Source organism: Nerophis lumbriciformis, linkage group LG19 (assembly GCF_033978685.3).
Source record: "Nerophis lumbriciformis linkage group LG19, RoL_Nlum_v2.1, whole genome shotgun sequence".
In the NCBI taxonomy this organism is placed as follows: Eukaryota; Metazoa; Chordata; class Actinopteri; order Syngnathiformes; family Syngnathidae; genus Nerophis; species Nerophis lumbriciformis.
This window is the reverse complement of record NC_084566.2, coordinates 19,458,158-19,479,746: the sequence shown is the minus strand read 5'-3', so window position 1 is coordinate 19,479,746 and position 21,589 is coordinate 19,458,158. Positions and strand designations below refer to the sequence as shown.

The 21,589-nt window shown below is 39.8% G+C and overlaps 2 protein-coding genes across 5 annotated transcripts; one reads left to right on the top strand and one right to left on the bottom strand.

The window, feature by feature from the left end:
• Positions 1 to 366: 366 nt before the first annotated feature.
• On the bottom strand, positions 367 to 13,862 carry LOC133618742 (ADP-ribosylation factor 1-like). Of its 4 annotated transcripts, none has more exons than XM_061979386.2 (7): positions 13,411 to 13,862; positions 6,994 to 7,107; positions 4,948 to 6,126; positions 2,549 to 2,718; positions 2,376 to 2,486; positions 2,165 to 2,289; positions 367 to 2,092 (listed from the first exon to the last, which is right to left on the bottom strand). In XM_061979386.2, exons 4-7 carry the CDS (start codon positions 2,688 to 2,690, stop codon positions 1,934 to 1,936), a joined length of 537 nt encoding a protein of 178 aa, XP_061835370.2. In that variant the 5' UTR covers positions 2,691 to 2,718; positions 4,948 to 6,126; positions 6,994 to 7,107; positions 13,411 to 13,862; the 3' UTR covers positions 367 to 1,933. The 4 variants fall into 4 exon arrangements, with proteins under 4 accessions (XP_061835370.2, XP_061835369.2, XP_072771301.1 ...); XM_061979385.2 differs by having other exon boundaries at positions 4,914 to 6,126; positions 13,411 to 13,858; XM_072915200.1 differs by lacking the exon at positions 13,411 to 13,862 and adding an exon at positions 12,603 to 12,763 and having other exon boundaries at positions 4,914 to 6,126.
• Positions 12,930 to 19,767, top strand: LOC133618740 (multiple myeloma tumor-associated protein 2 homolog). The gene is made up of 8 exons (XM_061979382.2): positions 12,930 to 13,282; positions 15,468 to 15,618; positions 15,688 to 15,733; positions 15,827 to 15,909; positions 16,149 to 16,221; positions 16,768 to 16,850; positions 18,638 to 18,763; positions 19,358 to 19,767. The coding sequence occupies exons 1-8, from the start codon at positions 13,186 to 13,188 to the stop codon at positions 19,605 to 19,607; spliced, it is 909 nt and encodes a 302-aa protein (XP_061835366.2). The 5' UTR covers positions 12,930 to 13,185; the 3' UTR covers positions 19,608 to 19,767.
• Positions 19,768 to 21,589: the final 1,822 nt, after the last annotated feature.

The window sequence follows — 21,589 nt, the reverse complement described above, 5'->3', positions numbered from 1 at the left end:
TGTACTCCCGCCCCTTTGCAACCACCTCCGCGCTCTCCTCAGGCCGGGTTTATAGGCTCAGCTGCATTAACCATAGCAGCCTAATCAACCTGCAGGAATGCTGTCCAAGATCACCTCACTGCTGCACATTGTGCTTGCTGCATTAGGTGCTTTCCAACATGCAGGCATCTCATTGCTTGTTCCTGGGTCAAGGTGGTCAAGCTAACAAGGGATGCCATGACACCCTCTTTATGCCCCCTCAACAACCCAAAATATGATTAAGAACAAGACACATTTACAGTCAAACAAATGCGCACGTTGAACATTATGTCAACAAAACGAACATATGTACTGTATACATAGTTAACAGATGAGAAAGGGGAAGAGTGAATGCATGACATTGTTTTATTGCATAGTCACATGTAAGAAAAATACATTTTAGAAATCCTTTCCAGTCACTTTAGTGCTTTTTTGTTTTACTCACACAAAAGATTAACTTAAATATTTAAATCTGTATTAATGACAAAACAAGCCCACCTCCATGTATAGTCTGAGCAGTTCAGTAACACAAAGAAATGTGTATGCACACAAGTGTTTAAATATTTTCTTTAAAAACACCCACCTGATAGGATGGGGGAAATGACACTAATGTCGTCTTACATGATGCATACAACTTACAGTACGAGGCTGAGTGTGGGATAATCAGTATAGAGCTTTTTTTTTTTTTTTAAATAGTTGCAAAGTGTACACACTCTAAGGCAGCCCTTGGACCTGACACTTGACAATACACAAAAACACCAACCAGAGAAAACAGGTAGATTCCATAAACATCCTATTAAGTCAATACCAGTGTTTATCAAACAGGAGATTGACGCTCCCAGCTGTGGATCTTTTAGTTTTGGTCACCAATTTGAATACACCACTCACAAAAAGTTGAGATACTCAACTTTTGGGTAGAATGTCAGGATTAACCTAAAATACCAACTAACCACAATATTGTTCAACAGTACCTCACCGTTTTAGGCTGCTAACAAGATGTTTTCAGATTGAAGTGGCAACTGAGCTTAATGTCAAAGAAAATTTGCCACCAGTTAGATATGTTGCTATTCAGCTACTTGCTAGAGAACAGCAAGTTGTACAAAAAGTACTGAAACACTGAAGAGTTGGACATGCATATTCAAAAGCTTGGGTCAAATTATGATTGATATATATATATATATATATATATATATATATATATATATACACACACACACACAGTACAGGCCAAAAGTTTGGACACACCTTCTCATTCAAAGCTTTTTCTTTATTTTCATGACTATTTACCTTGTAGATTGTCACTGAAGGCATCAAAACTGAATGAACACATGTGGAGTTATGTACTTATCCAACAAAGGTGAAAAAACTGAAAACATGTTTTATATTCTACTTTATTCAAAGTAGCCACCCTTTGCTGATTACTGCTTTGTACACTCTTGGCATTCTCTCGATGAGCTTTAAGAGGTTGTCACCTGAAATGGTTTTCACTTCACAGGTGTCATAGTTTCGATGCCTTCAGTGACAATCTACAATGTAAATAGTCATGAAAATATAACGAATTAAAATGAGAAAGTGTGTCCAAACCTTTGGCCTGTACTGTATATTTTAGCTTCATCTTTAAAACGCAAAAGCTGAATATCCCTAACTTTTTGAGTAGTGTATGTGATTGTAATATTAGATTCCCTTGCGTCTCTCCTTTTATTGCCCAACAAACAGAAAGTGAAACAACCACGAGAGAAAAAGTTAAAGCTGCCCCATTAGCATATCCTTTCATATATACATGTCAGCTTTACACATTACCATGGACCGATTATTTCCACTGGTGGCCCAGTATGTTGGCGGTAACAACAGCCAGCATGGGAGGGCTTTAAAGGCAGAATGTAGGCTCGATGAATGGGAGGGAAAGAGACGACTGTTAGAGATTGCTGAGTTGCGCAGACAACCAGTCCAGTCCTTCATAGAGACCGTCGCCATTGGTGGCGCAGGTGGCCTGGATGAACCAGGGCCTGTTGCGCAGGGTGTGAAGGCCCAGTGCGTCGGTGACTTCAGTTGGAGTCAGGGCGTTAGGCAGGTCCTGTCAATGCCACAGTGTCCGTTTCAAATCAACAACATAACCTAATCAACGTTCATTGCCCGGAGTACTCACCATTTTATTTGCGAAGACTAATAGTATAGCATTGCGCAGTTCATCCTCCGCCAACATTCTCATGAGCTCTTCACGAGCCTCGTTGCATCGCTCTCGGTCGTTGCTGTCCACGACAAAGATGAGACCTGAAACGAGAAGCGATCAAAGCCTTCATTAGTCCACTGTATTCAAAAAACAACGCAGTGCAATTCCAGAGAAGGCGCGTGCGTGCCTTGCGTGTTCTGGAAGTAGTGACGCCACAGTGGTCGGATCTTATCCTGGCCGCCGACGTCCCAAACTGTAAAGCTAATGTTCTTGTACTCCACCGTCTCTACATTAAAACCTGCACGGGGAAAGAACACATTTAATATAATTTACGATTGATAATGCAATTGTTCACCTTACCTATCGTGGGAATGGTGGTTACGATCTCTCCCAGTTTGAGCTTGTATAAAATGGTCGTTTTCCCCGCAGCGTCCAGACCCACCATGAGGATCCTCATTTCTTTCTTCCCGAACATTTTAAACAGGTTCATGAAATTCCCCATGTTAACTGGTGAGGCTTGTGGGGGGGAACTAGAGGCAAACACAAACAAAGAACTGTGGATGAAACTGGATGAAGGCTAGTAATAATCAAATAATCATACTTGCCAACTAGGGCTGGGCGATATATCGATATATGCGATATATCGCGGGTTTGTCTCTGTGCGATATAGAAAATGACTATATCGTGATATCGAGTATACGTTCTCACGCAGTTGCTTTTAGCTGCGGGCATTACACTACAGGCTCTCCTCGCTCTTTCCTTCTCACAGACAGCAAGCGCACCTTCTACACACATACTGTCACGACATACGTCACATACGTAAACGCCCTCCTTGAGCAGAGAGGTAGAGACATGGTAACGTTAGCTGTGATGCTAGCGGAGTGGTGCGAGCGCTAATACAAGAGAAAGAAGGTGCGAATCTGGTAACAAAAGGAGGAATAATTAATTCCCAAGAAAAACAGCAGGGGGTCCATCGTCTGGCGGTGGTTTGGCTTCAAGTGGGAATATGTCGAACAGACAACTGTAATTTGTCAAGTGTAGGGCGAAAGTGTTGCTATAAATAGTAGCATTACTGCTGTAACAAACAGCTCAGGGTGTCCCAAGTTACCGGAGTGTGTTAGGTAAGGAGGAGGAGTTTTGTCCCTCCAGAGTTGCCGTAGGGCTGTGACGTAGGGTGTTTGTGGTTGTGGAAGGAGGTGTGTGATGTTGACATTAAAGAAGCGGTGGCTACCGAACCTGCCCTAATGTCTCCAGTTTATTATTTTATTAGATAAGTACACTGTATAGGCGAACCCAGGACACTCGGCTACACTGCTAATATGTAGCATCATTTGAAAAGTCACCCGCTAGACAATGAAGAGTGTTTGAAACTCCGCACGTCAATATCTCCGTTTGGTGCCACACGCCCACAACATCAAAATGTTGAGGCAAACATTTCCAGATCAACACCGTATGAAAAAAAGTGATTTTTTTAGTTGTGATTTCCTTCTCTGCATGAAAGTTTAAAAGTAACATATATTAATGCAGTATGAAGAAGAATGTTTTAATGTAGACACATATAATCATCATACTGCTGTGATTACATGCATCAAGTGTTCATTCAAGGCTAAGGCAAAATATTGAGATATATATCGTGTATCGCGATATGGCCTTAAAATATCGCGATATTAAAAAAAAGGCAATATCGCCCAGCCCTATTGCCAACCCCCCCCCCCCCCCCCCGATTTTCCCGGGAGACTCCCAAATTTCAGTGCCCCTCCCGAAAATGTCCCGAGGCAACCATTCTCCCGATTTCCACCCGGACAACAATATTGGGGGCGGGCCTTAAAGGCACTGCCTTTCCTCTACAACCTGTCGTCACGTCCGCTTTTCCTCCATACAAACAGCGTGCCAGCCCAGTCACACAATATATGCGGCTTTTACACACACAAGTGAATGCAAGTCATACTTGATCAAGAGCCGTACAGGTCACACCAAGGGTGGCCGTATAAATAACTTGAACACTGTTACAAAAATGCGCCACACTGTGAACCCACACCAATATCTCCCGAATTCCGAGGTCTCAAGGTTGGCAAGTATGCAAATAATAATAGTAATAATCAAAACCATGACTCATTTTGGCATGCTGACTTTACATCTAACACGGTCACTGAATTCTGACAAACTGAGGAGTAGCAAACCCGGTTTTGCATTGAACTTCACGTTGAACACGGTTAAGTTGCAAAACAGGAAATACCGGAACGTCTTACAACAATTCTTAATGCGTGGATTTACCGCTGATAACACCGGAGAAAACAATTTAAAAAAATGTCCATGTTTCGTCTTCGATTGTTTATCATCCCTCTGTTGTAAAAAGTGTGTTGTATTAAAAAGGTAAAACATACCGAAGGCGTCCGATGCTAGCTGACAATGCTATATACAAGTTATACACAACACGAAGGAAGCGTATGGAACAAATTGTAACACACGCCGCATTTAAAGGGAATGGTTGAATTAAATGAACAAAAGTCATCTGATTAAACTTGTGTCATCTGATCGGCAAGAGACGAGTTAGCACTTAGCAGCCTGCCTTGGCTAGCATTATTATTATCTATGGGACAGTACTGGCTCTTGGGATCAGCACTGACATCACTTTAAAACTGCGGACTTTAATGACACCACACGCAGAGGACACGCAACATTAAAGTGGTTTCCAAACGGACTTTAAGACACTTTCAAAACTTACACAGCGCTTCCTTCTCAGGTGCTTGAGGCGTTACCTTCCTGCGGAAAATGGCGACCATTTGACACGTCTGAAGTTCCGCGAGTTCCGGGTTCTTCTTCTTCTTCTTTCCTCTAATGGCGGTTGGCAAGCAACCTTGTGAGGTGAATTACCGCCACCGTCTGGAATGGTTGGAGTGCGGATCTAGATCGTACACGAACACGACTCAACGTTATTTTATTTAACCATGTCTTTAAAAAAAATGTATGCATTAATTTGTACCCTGCATGTTCCGAATGCAACCTTGAAATATCCCATGCTGCTATACTAACCTTCTCTTAGTCAGGTTACTTCTAGATCTCCACCCCAGATCCCACCTCACTCCTACCCACTTCTCCAAAGTGGGCTGGCTCAGGGTGGAGGACAGAGTAAAACAACTTGCACTGAGCCTAGTCTATAAAATCCGCTACACCTCCCTGATACCGAAGTACATGTCAAACTACTTCCATAAGTAAATGACCGCCATAACCATAACACCAGGGGGATCTAAAGACTGTACATGTGTTTTGGGAGGAGATCGGAGCTTGGCTGAGAGACAAGGGTGTGGAGATGACCCAATTCACTATAGAAGAGATCAAATTTGGTATTTTTTTTTAAAAACGACTGTAACATAGAAATGTTTGTCAACATTATTATGCTCCTGGCAAAATGTTTTCTACATAAATGTCGATTAATGAAAGTAAAGCCTACATTTTCTAATTAGCTTAATGGCTTGGAGAATGATTAAGAGTACAAAAGCCCTTAAATTGATATATTTGGCAAAAACATTTAAAGTGATGTAGGTAGCCCTTTTTGTCTTTTTAATTTTTTTTAATTATTATTATTTAATAATCTATCTGTATTTGCTTTTGTTGTCTTTCCTTGTTGTTGAAACTACTTAAACATTTATATGACAGTCGAACAGTCACATTCTCTTTTATTTGAAAACAAGAGAGAACTAACTATGAAAGTATGTCCTTCTATCGAACAAAGTCCTTAAAATGCTCAGGTGAACGTTTCTTCCTCTCGGAACACCGCAACTCTGAGGCCTGGCTGTCCCCTACTTCTCCCGTGCTCTTCCGGGCCCTGGGGTTCCTGTCGCTGGCCGGCCTGGCTGCGTGGGGCCGGTGGTCCCTTGTTCCCTGGGGGCCACACCTGCTGTTTGTGGGTTGGGCTCTCGGGTGGCGTGGGCCGTACTCTATATTGTACATACAAATACATATATATACTCACAGTTATTCATACATACATAGGTACCTACGCTCCCACATACATACACAAACACAGTACATACTTACATACTCAAAGTTCGTACATCCACACGCACATTCACTGTACAAACATACATATACACATACATGTACATCTACATTCACTATACAAACATACATATACACATACTGTACATATACATTCACTGTAAAAACATACATATACACATACATGTACATCTACATTCACTATACAAACATACATATAAACATACTGTACATATACATTCACTGTACAAACAAACATATACACCAGTGACGTGCGGTCACTGGACGCAGGTGAGGCGGGGCTTCACCTGCCATCATGGAAAGAAAAAAAATGTAAAAAGAAAAAAAATTAATTAAATTGTTATATGTATTCAGTGATTATACTATAAAGTTATTTTCCATTTAACTTCACCAGTTTTAGATTATTTTTATTCAAAAAATAATCTAGTGAAACAAAAATAAATGTATCAATAATCGAATCGTAGCTTCATGAGGTGCCCAAAGATTCCCACCTCTACTACTAACAAAAGAGAAGTTGTCTTGTATGTTCACTTAAATGTCAAAATTATTCTTTGATTGCAATTAAAAATGTATGTTTAATGTAGCATAAGATTTTCTGTTAAAATAAAGTATCTAAATATATTTTCGTATCGCTCCCAAAATATTGGTATAGGGACAAGACTAGTGTACAGTGGATTGATAGACATATAGAATTTTCACTTTTTAAAAATTGGACTACTGAAATAAATGAACTTCTAGCGATATTCTAAACTCAGTGAGGCGTGCCAGTAGTCATGATGACTTACGTGAGACGCTGAAGCCAAAGATGCTGCTGTATTCCTTCATCAGCTTCTTGAGCAGAGTGCTTTTCCCCGTCCCGGATGGGCCGCTCAGCACCACAGGCCTGGGTCCAGCCATAGCTGAAAGAGACGTCAGAGAGTCAACTTCATAAAAGACGAATGATGCGTAATCACTGGAATTTTAAATGTTGAACGGCAGGTTTTCAATCTCGGAAAACAAGCTAATAAGCCAGGCGCACCTAACGAGACTGAAATGACACTTGGCAGAAGAGAGGCAATCACTATGGAACCAGGGCGCCCTCGAGGACCAATTACTCACTAATTGCAGAGACTTATTCTGCTTGTGGAAACACAACACAACAGTGAGCCATCCAATCTTACCTCGTCTATCCTGTCACACGTTCTAACCAACGGCAGAAAGTAAACCCTTCTTGCTTCCTCGCCCTCCCTCAGTGCACACTGATTCAGCCAGGAGAGAAGTCAAGTGATTGCCACAAGCAGCAGAGCCAGCCAGACAGGGAGGGAGGGAGGGAGGGCAGGGCCATGTTTACACACACTAGTAGCAGTATAGTCCAACATTAACACCTAACATAACCCCAGCCATCAGAAATGTGCCGTTGTTTTCCTTCTATTTAGCAATGAAAAAATAGATGCAAAACACTTTTCAGTACTTACACTATCTTGCCAAAAGTATTTGGCCACCCATCCAAATGATCAGAATCAGGTGTCCTAATCACTTGGCCCGGCCACAGGTGTATAAAATCAAGCACTTAGGCATGGAGACTGTTTCTACAAACATTTGTGAAAAAATGGGCTGCTCTCAGGAGCTCAGTGATTTCCAGCGTGGAACTGTCATTGGATGCCACCTGTGCAACAAATCCAGTCGTGAAATTTCCTCGCTCTTAAATATTCCAAAGTCAACTGTCTGCTTTATTATAAAGAAATGGAAGAGCATCAGCAACTCGGGGAACAACAGCAACTCAGCCACCAAGTGGTAGGCCACGTGAACAGACATGGATGACAGGGTCTGGTGTGGATGAACTTGACTGGCCTGCACAGAGTCCTGACCTGAACCCGATAGAACACCTTCAGGATGAATTAGAGCGGAGACTGAGAGCCTGGCATTCTTGACCAACATCAGTGTGTGACCTCACCAATGCGCTTTTGGAAGAATAGTCGAAAATTCCTATAAACACACTCCGCAACCTTGTGGACAGCCTTCACAGAAGAGTTGAAGCTGTAATAGCTGCAAAAGGTGGACCGAAATCAGATTGAACACTATGGGTTAGGAATGGGATGGCACTTCAAGTTCATATGTGAGTCAAGGCAGGTGGCCAAATACTTTTGGCAATATAGTGTATATCGAGTATCCGACGATTAACAGAGGTTAATCCACATGACGCCTAAATGCTTACTGCAAGTAAAAGTATGACAACAAAATACACTCATGAAGCAAAACAAAATCACAACATTTACAAGCCGCTTGTCTTGTCTCTGAGAGCCCGAAGCAGCCAAGTTGTGTTTGCAGGTGCAAATGACAAGAGTCATTCTTCCTCGCCTCTTGAACGCTTGCCTTAAAAGAACCATGGGGAGCTCCTTTCTTTGTACATGCAAGTGAAGAGGCTGCAACAGTCCAAATAGCTCTGTTCTACAAATAAACATACACAGACTGTTTTTGGAACTATTATTTTCTACCTACTGTTAAAACCACAACTTCTCAAAAGACAACGATTGTTTCAGTTAAACATTAGACACTAATGTCATTTTGATATTGATATTGTCTTTATTTTAGGGATGTTATGATCGTGGATTTGCTGATTCTGATACCAATAATCCATGAGCGAGATCAACCGATACCAATACTGATCACATGTATTACCTGTAAATGTTTCTATATGTTTATGGTGAGTGCTCTTGGTAGTTCCTGTTTCTCTTTTGTTACATACAATTGTTTGAGCAAAACAAAGTCAATAGTACACAACAACTAAACAAAATCTAAAACTACTATCTATTATTTAGTGTAGGGCTGCAACTAACAACAAATTTGATAATCGATTAATCTGTCGATTATTAATTCGATGAATAATCGGATAAAAGAGACAAACTACATTTCTATCCTTTCCAGTATTTTATTGAAAAAAAACCCCAGCATACTGGCACCATACTTATTTTGATTATTGTTTCTCAGCTATTTGTAAATGTTGCAGTTTATATATATATATATATATATATATATATATATATATATATATATATATATATATATAAAAGAGCCTCTGCGCAGTCATCGATCCAACGAATCGATGACTAAATTAATCGCCAACTATTTTTATAATCGATTTTAATCGATTAGTTGTTGCAGCCCTAAGTTAGTGCAATTCCATCCATCCATTTTCAACCGCTTATTCCCTTTGGGGTCGCTGGAGCCCAATTGTTTTTAGTATTTACCCTCAAAGGCATCTTGTATCCAGGGAGTTATTCTTAAAATTTGTAAACAATAACTAAAACAATGAAATATTTTGAGAAAATACAAATATTAATGTAATTCTTCTAGTATTGATCATATACTGATACTACCCTTGGTATCATCAACACCACCAGTTCATGGATCGATCCACTCTCCTCTTATGTGCTGTGTACTGACTGTGACAATACTGACACACCAACAGACTTTTATTAATTTACATGGTAATTTCATGTTAATATCTGCTTACTTTCTGCTCTTTCATTTACACTTCTTAAACATTACTGAGCACTTACTTTTTCTGTTGTTTCTAGCTCGCTTAGCTATTAGCATGCCTGCTCCTGCTTGCTCTCAGTGTGTAACATGTTTAGCCTCGTCCTCCAATGATAATGGTACTTGATAATGATACTTAAGATACTAAGAAATGTAGTTTATTTTCCGTTGTGGAGTTGATTAATATCAACTTAGTGGAGCAGTTCCACACTGTGAATGGAGATACACAATTCGCTGCTAGCTTGTCAAAAACAAATACAATATTAGCCAGAGGGGATCGGCATTGAAAGGTTTTAATCGACAATGACGATCATGTACTTTTTTAAGAAAATCATCCTATCAATTGGCACATCCTTACATTATACTATACAGTACTTAAATGCAGATGCCTCATTCATTTGACTTCATAGCTAATATTCTTAAAATAGTAATTATAATCTTAATTTCAATATACAGTATAATAAATTAGTTAAAGTGGTAATTACATTTTTTGTGTTAATTTCATTTATTATATTATAATTCAGTTGTGGGCCATAAGGGCCAGCAAGGCCTTCTCTACTGGCCTAACGTAACCAGAAATCATGATGATAAAGATAAAAGTAACTTTCCCTAAATATCTAAAAGTATTCATATTTTCTTCATGTCATATTACGTTCCTTCCAGCGCTGTTGTTTTTAGGTTACAATTTGTATCCAATCAGAATTCAGCTAGCGTATGTTGCCATGCTGTATGAAATCTGCCTGGGGCCTTCAGAATCAACAATGCGGGCATCTGTGCACTGTAAGTGAACGGGCACATACAGTGATAGACAGTTGCGATAGCCAATCAGATCACGAGTTGTTGTCAGTAAGGCCTTACGTTGAATTTGACATTTACGCGTTCTGTGATTGGATACTCACCGGGACCGTTAGCGGATGAATTCGAGAACACATACAGTTGATAGACAGTTGCAATAGCCAATCAGATCACAAGTTGTTGAAAGTATGGTATTTTGAGAGGTAATCATTGAAGTCAGACATCACTGAAGGCCTAGGTGAGAAACGCACTGCCTGCCACTGTTATGACATCAATCTACTCCCTTTCTTTGGCAGCATGGTGGAACAGGGGTTAATGCATGTGCCTCACAATACGAAGGTCCTGAGTTCAATCCCGGGCTCAGGATCTTTCTGTGTGGGGTTTGCATGTTCTCCCCGTGACTGCGTGGGTTCCATCTGGGTTCTCCGGCTTCCTCCCACCTCCAAAGACATGCACCTGGGGATAGGTTGATTGGCAACACTAAATTGGCCCTAGTGTGTGAATGTGTGTGCGAATGTTGTCTGTCTATCTGTGTTGGCCCTGCGATGAGGTGGCGACTTGTCCAGGGTGTAGCCCGCCTTCCGCCTGAATGCAGCTGAGATAGGCTCCAGCCCCCCCGCGACCCCAAATGGGACAAGCGGTAGAAAATGGATGGATGGATACTCCCTTTCTCTCAGTATAAATCTCATATTTCTAGATGGACATTAGTGTGACTGGGGATACATTTTAAAAATATATCTTCATGATGATTAGTGAATGTATACATACAAATATTATAGACTGGTTTACATAATTTGAAATAGAATTACTTCAATTTTTTATGACACTTTTTGGAGTTACAATTTGGTTCCGTGAGTTCGCCATAAAATGTGCCTTCATTATAATTTCATTTTTAGGGTATGTAAGATTCCCCCGAATTTGAGCCAGACTGGATGTTGAATTTAACATGAAACATCCAAAATGTGACATATTAAACTGTTTATATCTTTAATTAATCCCATTCGATTAGGTAGCCATTGTATTGTGCTTATGAAGGACATTCAGTACATGTTGATGTCTAGGAGGATAATGATGAAAGTTTGGTTTGACCCCTTGTTGGGTTCAAATGTACTATTTAAAACAATACTGTACTGTTGCAGAGTAATTTGAGTTTATCAGTATAGGCTGACTCTCATTCAAAGCACGTGCACTGAAGATGACAAATCATGTGAGCTTTATCAGGACCCGGTGATCAAGAAAAGTCGCTTTCTCTTTCAAATCCACTGTAGTGGACCCGGTTAGAAAAGGGTTATTGCTTGGATAATACTTTAACATGCAAATCTCTTCCTGGTAAACACTAAGCTGCACATCTTTATTGGCAGTTATCCCTTGATTGTAACTCATTTGATTACGCCTTTATAACCAAGTATTTACTTTCAGAATGACCAAAGGAGCAATAAAAGGTTGTCAGTTTCAGAATTAGATAGATAGATAGTACTTTATTGATTCCTTCTGGAGAGTTCCCTCAGGAAAATAAAAATTCCTGCAGCAGTGTGCAGAATTGAGATATAATTAAAAAAGTAAATAATGGAGGTATAAATGAAAATACAATAGAAAATATAATAAGAATTTAAAAAAAAAGTAAGAATACAAATATAACAGTAAAAATAAGAATATAACATTCCATCCATTTCCTACCGCTTATTCCCTTCGGGGTCGCGGGGGGCGCATTAATATAACTAATATAACTAAGCAGTAGTGACCATGTTATGAAAATAAAAAAATTAAAGATTATATGAAAGACGTGATGTGTATATTGCACCTTTAAAAATGTATTACACTGTTATTGCTGTTTATTGCACTGTTTTGTTGCAGTTTATTTAAGTATTGTTATGGCTTTATTGTTATTATTCACTAGCTGACCCCGATCGCCGTCTGAGTTTCATGCAAATAGGCAAAACACGCAGGAAGTCACTCGAGTAACAGTGGTTCTTTTCAGTTCATCGCAAAAAAAAGCCTGCTTCAGCATCTCAATGGCAGTCATGGCGCATTATTAGAGATGAAATACACGTCGTTTTTTTATCAAATGAAAACATATTCCTACCTGAATAGAACCTGGCAAAATGTCTCATATACATTGGCAGCTGTTAGCACTAGACAACCTGAGGACGTCCCAGAAGAAATGTTTTAGTCCTCCATTCTGTTTCCTTGCACCGACAGCCATTGGGATTTGTTGTGCTGGCTACGTCATCACTTAGCGACGCAACACAAAACCGCGTTAAATGTATGCGGCACGTTTTGTTAGACACAAAAATAAACATATACCATACCACTTTTAATTTTTTACTTGAATACTTACACTTAACATATGGATAGTTGTACGTGCTTTATCTAAAAAAAATACAAATAAATAATAATTTTCGCTGTGACGCTAAATAGTGAGACGTGAGACACTCCAGTGACGTCAATACATGCCTTTCACAAAAAAAACGTTACCACTCGGAATTAATGTAAATATTTTTGTTCATAAAATTACAAAGATTTTGTGGTGAGAAAGCTGCGCCACGTCGCTCGGGCGAATAAGTACCCGGATGTGAGAACGGCGACGCTAGGCCGCGGCTAAAAAGCTAACAAACGGAGGAGACGCTAGCACGTTTAGTAAACCGTAACGTCATCGAGGCCCAGAAATGTTCGGTTCTTCGAGGTCCGGGGGGGTTCGAGGAGGCCAGGACCAGTTCAACTGGGATGATGTCAAAGTGGACAAACACCGAGAGAATTATCTTGGTAAGTGTGTAGCCAATGCTAACCGTTAGTAGCTACTACTAGCTTGAAAGCTAACAAACACGAGCAGACAAGTAGTAGCTATATATTATACTTGCATTCATACACAACGTGTTTAATTGCGCCCTTACCTTCAATTGCTGCGTCCTTCATCATACAAAATCGAGATTGTTTTAAATGCCGCTTTTTGTTTAGTCCAGCCTGCAGTTTATAAGGTTGTCATTGCCTCCGCCGTGTTGAATCACGTATATTGGTGCCCCCCTTCTTCGCTTGTGTCAACATACCGCGGCTACGTGGAAGGCCACCGCCACTTTTGCCAAATTACCGCATTCAACTGTGCAACTTCATGTAACGTAATTTATCAATCAATCATCAATCAATCAGTTTACTTATCGGCTCAGATCCCACATCAGGGCAAGAAAAAACTCAACCCAATGGGATACAATGAGAAACTTCAGAGGGGACCGGTGCAATGGACGTCGAGTGGATCTAGTTAATAGTGAGATAGTCCAGTCCATAGTGGGGCCAGCAGGGGATCATCTTGAGTGGAGATAAGTCAGCAGCGCAGAGACGTCCCCAACTGATGCACAGATGAGTGGTCCACCCCGGGTCCTGACTTTGAACAGCTAGTGCCTCATCTGCGGTCACCTGATAACCTCTCCACACAGGAGAGGGGGGCAAGGCAGAAAAGAGACAGCAGATCAACTACCGGTAGTCTAAAAGAGGGGTCTGTTTAAAGGCTAGTGTATACAAATGAGATTTTAAAATGCTTCTACTGACATTATGTTCTTTACAAGCGTATGTAAACTTTTGACCACTACTGTATGCAATAAGAAGTGCTATAACCATGTTATCTATTAATTATGTTTTCTTTAATTCATCTTTGTTAGAAAATCTAAAAAAAACCCCATCAATACTTGCAAAGTATGTTAGATACTGTCATCAATTGTCACATTTTCTACCATCTTCAAAATCTAATTACCATATTTTCCGAACTCTAGCCCTAAATTTCCACAAGATGCGGAACAGCACCGCCCGTTCTGTTGCAGCTTCGCAGTGCAGCGAAATGGCGTGAATTTTTCGAGATCTTGTGAATCTGCGCTTATCCCGCGATAAAGTAAACATTGAAGTAAACACTGCAGAACATCTTGAGCTTTGCCGCCCTTCAGTCCCCACAGGCGGGCGCGTCTGTGACGGCCTTGACTTGACTCATGGAAAAGACGACTGTTGCCTTGCAAAATGACAGCTTTATTTTTTGTAACAAGCCACAACACACGAGTAACATCATTCCTAGCGAGCGTTACACGCACACACATTTCATTGAACGCCTACAAACCACTCCCCTGCTTGTAAAATACGATCTGCCTTGAAGACTGACTATTTAATTTTGAAGGTAACCCAGATAGTTTATTTTGTGTTTGTATGCTGTCCAAGGCAAGCAGATTTTAGCCAAGTTAAACCGTCGGGTTGTGGTGACCGGCAAAAATTGAAGCCCTGCGTCTATTTAGTGCAGGGATGTGAAATGTCCCAGCCATATCGATGCTGTTCTGTAAGCGATGGAAACGGACACATTGACTTGAATAAAAACGGAATGAGTCCGTTGCCGTGGTGATGACGTTCCGCAGCCATTTCGCATCCTGTGGAAAACGGGGGTAAGCCGCTAGGTTTTTACCAAGATATAAACCCTGCAGCATATATAAAGGTGCGGCTAATCTATGAACTTCACTAACTGCTAAATTATGAAATGGATTAGGTAAATAAATCAATGTACTAAACTGATCCATGAAGAAAAATCCTGATAAACATCTTGAACCCTTAATAAAAAAGGAGAAAATCTTATTAATCTCATAAAAGATAAAGACATCAATGATGTCTCTGTTGTGTTGGATCAGCCGTTTTACTTTCATGTTACAGGTGCCGTTTGAAAAAAATTAAGGTATGTAAATAAACATTTGCAAAATCTTTATAAGTTAGTATCTCATTCACAATGTACCAGTGTATATCTGTGGCTTATAGTTTGGTGCAGCGATTATATGAAGAAAAAAAAAAAAGTTTTTCCAAAAATTTGTGGGTGCGGCTTATATACCGCGGTGCAGGTTATAGTCTGGAAAATGCGGTATCTCTAGTATGCACCGTTATCTCCTCGTCGTCGTTCATTGTCTGTTTTGACGCTGCGGGCCGTTTGCAGGAAATTCCTTGATGGCTCCAGTGGGACGCTGGCAAAAAGGCAAAGATCTGACATGGTACTCCAGAGACAAAAAAGGCAGCAGGCCCCCCACCAAGGAAGAGGAGCTTGCCGCTGTCAAGGCTGCAGAACATGAAGCGTTGATGGCTGCCTTGTAAGTGTAATACTAGACAAATAGTCCAGGATTAAAATACCGAATCTTCATTTGTCATGTTCAATGCAGAGGACACAAGGTCATAAAGAGGCAACCGACTGGACTGACCAAAGAGGTATTGTACCGTCCCCTTTCCTATCTTAATATTGTGGTCGCATCTAAGTTAGCAAGCAATTGCAAAAACTTGGGTGTGCTTATAATTACACAGGATTTGGCAGACATCTGTAGGAGAGATGAAGATGATGGTGAAGAGAGAAATGTGGATCGAATCTCTGGATTGGGAAGCTCCAGGTGACTCTTTTTTTGTCATCTTAAAGTATATTTTTAAACTTGAACATTTGAAATATTCCTTAGTAAAACGTCACACTCATTAGTTTTTCATGAGGTCGACACAAATGGTAAACACTCAGCTCAGCTCCTTGTTTGTCCCCCTTGACATTCTGTCTTAACAAGCAGCTTTTTTCAGGTGAGAGCTGTTCTTCTCACTTGAGTCTGATGAATAATGTGTGTGTGTGTGTTTTTGTGTGCAGTGCAGCATCACGCAAAGTGGTCCTCTCCCAGCAGGAAAAGGAAGCGGTTAAAATGGGATTGCCAGTCTTTACAGTAAAAAGACACACACACACAGAATATAATAACAAACATCAGTGTTTCCCATACATTCAATTACATTAAATGTGGCTCTGCTTCTTCACCTTCGTTCATAAACACATTATAACGAGACCGTTTGTGAATGTAGCTTGACGGTACAAATCCATGCAGCAAGTGGCGGTAATCATCGTAACTGCATACACATCTGGTCTGCCAGAAAATAGAAAGAAAGAGCAGGAGGGATCCTTGTCTTTTTAAAAAAAAAACAACCAGCAACAAATCTATTTAAGAGACTTTTGGAGACTGATATGCTGATGTGGTCCCTCCCCCAGTCTAAAAAGCACTCACAGGCGAGTGCGTCTTGTATGTGACATTAAAAAGACAAAAAGAAGCAAGTTTGTTTGTTCAAATTAGAGGATTACGTCAACTGACCACCCCCACAAATATCTTGCATTTCTGTGAGAAATACTGTACATATAGATAAAGCTACATCCATCCATCCATATTCTACCGCTTGTGCCTTAATGCATAATACATAAACTATTATAACTGCACTTCCAGCACCACAAGACCAGCGTTCTTCCAGAAACTTCAACAGCAAAGTCATCAGAGAGTGTAAAGAAGGAAGAGGAGACTGAACAAAGGTAAGAAAGCATTAGCGCATTAACCACTTATACCACAAGTGTCAAACTCAATGCCCGGGGGCCCAATCTGGCCCTTCACACCAATTTGTGTGGCCCCCGAAAGCGTGGCAATAATATGTGTAAATAAAGTACCCTATCTTTTGTTAATAAATGTATTACAAAAATAAATGTACTACGTACACTTTAATCATCGTTAATAATAAAAGAAAATATTATATCGTCATACATTTCAAAACAATGTTATTGTTCAAATAAAGATAAATACTTAAATATCTGCTTGACTTATGATTTCAAAGCAATTAATCCAACAAACTGTTCATGTAAACATTTTACACTAAAACCTTTTTTACAGTAAAATCCACTTTCATTATAGAGTAATGATACACTATAAAACACAACAACCATAGCTTTTACAGTATAAAAAACTTGCATGAATTTTTACTTTAAAAAAATGGTGGTACTGTTTTTCCATTCCATATAATTTAATTCCATGTATTTTTTTATTTTATATGCTGTAAAAAAACAAAAACCTGCAAATATTTTGGTAAAATTGTGGCGACTGAGCTGCCAGTTTTATACAGTACAATCTAAAGATTTGGTTTTGTACAGCGTACGTAAAAAAAGACAGACAATTATATACACATTTTATATATACACATTTATATTCATATTGTATATTATTCACTGTTAAATGCGGCCCTCTGAGGGCAACCATGACTGCGATGTAGCCATCAATGAAAACGACTTATACCCATTACATTAGGTACACAATGTAAGGATTTCAGATACAGTCGTAATGCCTTTGCAAAGTTATTAATGCTGTTTAAATATCACATTTAAACCTGCACTGCGTCATAATGACTGCTGTGTATTGTGCTTATTTAGCTACACCAGGCTACATCCTTTCTCACATAAACCTATTGTTACATAAATGATATAATTTAGTTTTTTGTAAACAACTTATCTCATTTGATTATGTAGGCAAGGAGTGTCCAAACTACCCGCAACAAGTTTTTTATTGACTTATGGCATGTTCTAAAATATAATTCAATTAAGAAAAGGGGCATAATGTGATGAGAAAAAGTTGAATTCCTTATATCTATAACTATTATTACTAATGATAATATGCTTGGTTACCTATAACACATAGCTGATATACTACTCCTTAAAATAGGTGTTTGCAACTTTTACTAAAGGGCGCTAACTTTCCAAAGTGTTGTAAGCAAAGCTCTGGTACTTTACTGCCCTCTTCTGGCTTTGAGCATGTTAATACACCTCATGTTATGCACAAAACACACGCACACACTAGCTTTTGTGTGTTGTCAGCTAATTAACGTTTTGCTACTTACGTTAGCTATTATTGAATGTATTGTCCATTATAACAACAAGATGTATGTGCACGCTCTCAGGGAGTATAAGTGTGTACAAGAGAGCGATGATAGCAAGCCATTAACCAGACAAATTATTTGTTATTCTTAGTAATTGTTGAAAAAATATAGACATTAAAAAAAAAAAAAGCTCTGTTAAGCAACTAATGGTAACATAAGATAGCCGGTGGTGTTCTTGTGTCTTAGAGTCAATTTCAAACAGCCACTTCAAATTATCTACATGGGTTTCAGCCTGCTTTAAAATATGAACATTTGCCCCCGAATTCTTTGATATTTTAGTACAACTCCGAGGCGGAAAAGTTATGGACCCCTCTGGTATGGACGTACCTAAAAAAAGTGTCTATAGATCTAGCTGGACAATGACGAGTTATGCTTAATTTAACCCCCTAACGTTTTTAGCCAGGAGAGCAAAAAGAAGAAGAAAGAAAAGAAAAATAAAAAGGAGAAAAAGAAGAAAGAGAAGAAGAAGAAAAAGAGGCAAAGGAGCGATTCGTCGTCTTCCGATTCAGATGACGACAAAAAGAGGTTTGATCATTTTGTCTCAAATGTTTTAAATAATACATTTTGAAACAGATTTTTTTACCATTTATTTTCATTGCATATTTTTTCATGTCTGGGGTAAATTTTAAATTATGATTTGAGCATAAGATATTTTTAAAAATTATACTTTACTGACAGTTAGGAAAAGCTTCACTAGAGGGAGCTGAAACGTCACTAAAGCTCAAGCCATCGAAGTTGGCTATTTGCAGTGTGGACTGTAGTTCTCTGATAAATTACACATTATAGAGAGAAAAATATTTTCTTATGAAGTGACCATAGGTCATTTACTATTTACGTAACTGAAAAGAGGCATTTAGTAATGCTTGGTCAATTTATTGTATTTTTGTTTATTACTGACAATGCATAGTAATGCTTGATTGAAATATTTGTTAGTGAACTGTGAACTGAATGACTTATTGAAATTATGCAATCTGAAAAAGACTAATAAAAATGGTTGCATAGAATGTTGTAAAACGTAAAAAAGATCTTATTCTTGTACCTCGCCCTCCCCGCCCCCGGCATATCAGAAGCCACTTTGAGCCACCCAGTCAGATTATTTGTTTTCTTGTTACTCTTCAGGCCCCGAAAGGACCACCACCATCATAATCCATCATACCACAGTCAGAGCGGAGCCAGACCCTATGACAGCCATTCAAGGGGGGCACTAAAGGCACAGCGACAACCCGCCTACCCCCGCCACCGACAGCAGCGCCACGACACAGACTCCTCCGACGGGGGGTCCCCTGTCCCCCGTAACCCCTCCAGCCACAAGACGGCCCCTGGCGGTGTCGCACAAAGCCACAGGCGACGCCACGACTCGGACAGCTAATGTCCTGGCCCCCCCACCCTCCCTCTCACTCAAAGACGCAGCGCTCTTCACAAGTATGACCAGTCTTGAATACCTTGTTTAGCTTTTTGGGGGGTCATTTTAGTAGCTAGGTTTTATTGCCGGTTAATTTTTTACTGATTAAACGTCCCTCATTTGTGCACATATGCTAAGTTTTTTATCATCCATATGACAAATCTAGCTTAACTTCCACACAGCATCATTAACAATTAGCTGAAGGCCTATTAGACACAGTGCATCCAGAAAGTTTTCTCAGGGCTTCACTTTTTCAACATTTTGTTATGTTACAGCTTTATTTCAAAATGAAATAAATTCATTTTTGTCCTCAAAATTCTACACAAAATACCACATAATGACAATGGAAAAATTGTTTTTTTAGAGCTTTTTCGAAATGTATATAAAAAAAAAGAACTAAGAAATCCAACATACATAAGTATTCACATACTTTGGTCATTACTTTGTTGTCTCACCTTTAGCAGCAATTACAGCACAAAGTCTTTCTTTTTGAATACGAAGCCACAAGTTGGGAACACCTATCTTTGGGCAGTTTCGCTCATTTGTCTTTACAGCACCTCTCAAGCTCCATCAGGTTGGATGGGAAGTGTCACCCAAGTCTTAAATTCCAGAGCGCTCTGAAGCAGGTTTTCATCCAGGGTGTCTCTATGTTGCTGCATTCATCATTCCCTCTATCCTGACTAATCTCCCAGTTCCTGCTGCTAAAAAACATCCCCACTGCATGATGCTGCCACCACCATGCTTCACTGTAGGGATGGTATTGGCCTGGTGATGAGTGGTGCCTGGTTTCCTCCTAACATGACGCATGGCAAAGTTTAATCTTTATCTCATCAGACCAGAGAATCTTGTTTCTCATTGTCTGAGAGTCTTTCAGGTGCAATTCTGCAAACTTTTGCGAAGGAGTGGCTTCTGTCTGGCCACTGTAACATACAAGCCTGGTTGGTGGATTGCAGCAGATATGGTTGTCCTTCTGGAAGGTTCTCCTCTCTCCACAGAGGAATGCTGTAGCTCTGACAGAGTGATCTCCAAGACTAGGCTCTTTGTCCCCCCTATCGCCCAGTTTAAATGGCCGGCCAGCTCCAGGAAATGTCCTGGTGGTTCCAAACTTCTTCCATTTTCAGATGATGGAGGCCACTGTGCTCATTTAGGACCTTCAAGACAGCAGATACTTTTTCTTTACCCAACCCTACATTTGTGCCTCGAGACAATTCCTTTCGACTTTAGTCTTGGTTTGTGCTCTGCCAGTGTGGGACCTTAAATATAGACAGGTGTGTGCCTTTATAAATCATGTCCAACCAACAGTATTTACAACAGAGGGACTCAAATCAAGCTATGGGAACATCTGAAGTATGATCAGTTGAAACAGGGTGCCTCTGAGCTCACTTTTAATCTTAATGGCTGTGAAGATGTGATTTCTTGGTTTATTTTTTAATACATTTGGAAAAATGTTTAAAAAAACGTTTTCACATTGTCATTATTGGGTATTGTGTGTAGAATTTTGAGGACAAAAAAATTATATATTCCATTTTGTAATAAGGCTGTAACATAACGTTGAAAAGGTGAAGTGCTGTGAATACTTTCCGGGTGGACTGTACGACTATCTGATACCTACTTTTTTAACAAGGTGATTTTATTACAAAGCATCATTGAATATTTTGAATTTTTTTTAATGAAGTAATGACATGAGAGAGCTTTTAAATCTCTCACCCTTCAAGGTCTGCACTGCCATCAGAATGCTGCTCCAAATAATGTTTGCCCTCAGTTGGTTTAAATAGGGGGTATTGAGCACACTGGCACCTGTGGGGGGTGCCCTAAACAAAAGAGCAAGGCATTCATAAAGAGTGAGAAGAAGGAAAAAAAACAAAAAACAGGCAGCTTTTTTTTCTTTTCTATTTTTTTTTTTATATGGAGTACCGTTAGCCTGCCACACACAAACCAAGCTGATGGAG

What these genes read in the sequence shown, in the direction of transcription:
- LOC133618742 (XM_061979386.2), bottom strand. Translation starts at nt 2,690, where the DNA reads ATGGGGAATTTCATGAACCTGTTTAAAATGTTCGGGAAGAAAGAAATG. An exon ending in CTACTTCCAGAACACGCAAG is followed by an intron (nt 2,290 to 2,375) that starts GCACGCACGCGC and finishes TTCTCGTTTCAG; the next exon opens with GTCTCATCTTTGTCGTGGAC. An exon ending in TAGTCTTCGCAAATAAAATG is followed by an intron (nt 2,093 to 2,164) that starts GTGAGTACTCCG and finishes TGGCATTGACAG; the next exon opens with GACCTGCCTAACGCCCTGAC.
- LOC133618740 (XM_061979382.2), top strand. Translation starts at nt 13,186, where the DNA reads ATGTTCGGTTCTTCGAGGTCCGGGGGGGTTCGAGGAGGCCAGGACCAG. An exon ending in ACACCGAGAGAATTATCTTG is followed by an intron (nt 13,283 to 15,467) that starts GTAAGTGTGTAG and finishes GGCCGTTTGCAG; the next exon opens with GAAATTCCTTGATGGCTCCA. An exon ending in TCTGGATTGGGAAGCTCCAG is followed by an intron (nt 15,910 to 16,148) that starts GTGACTCTTTTT and finishes TTTTGTGTGCAG; the next exon opens with TGCAGCATCACGCAAAGTGG.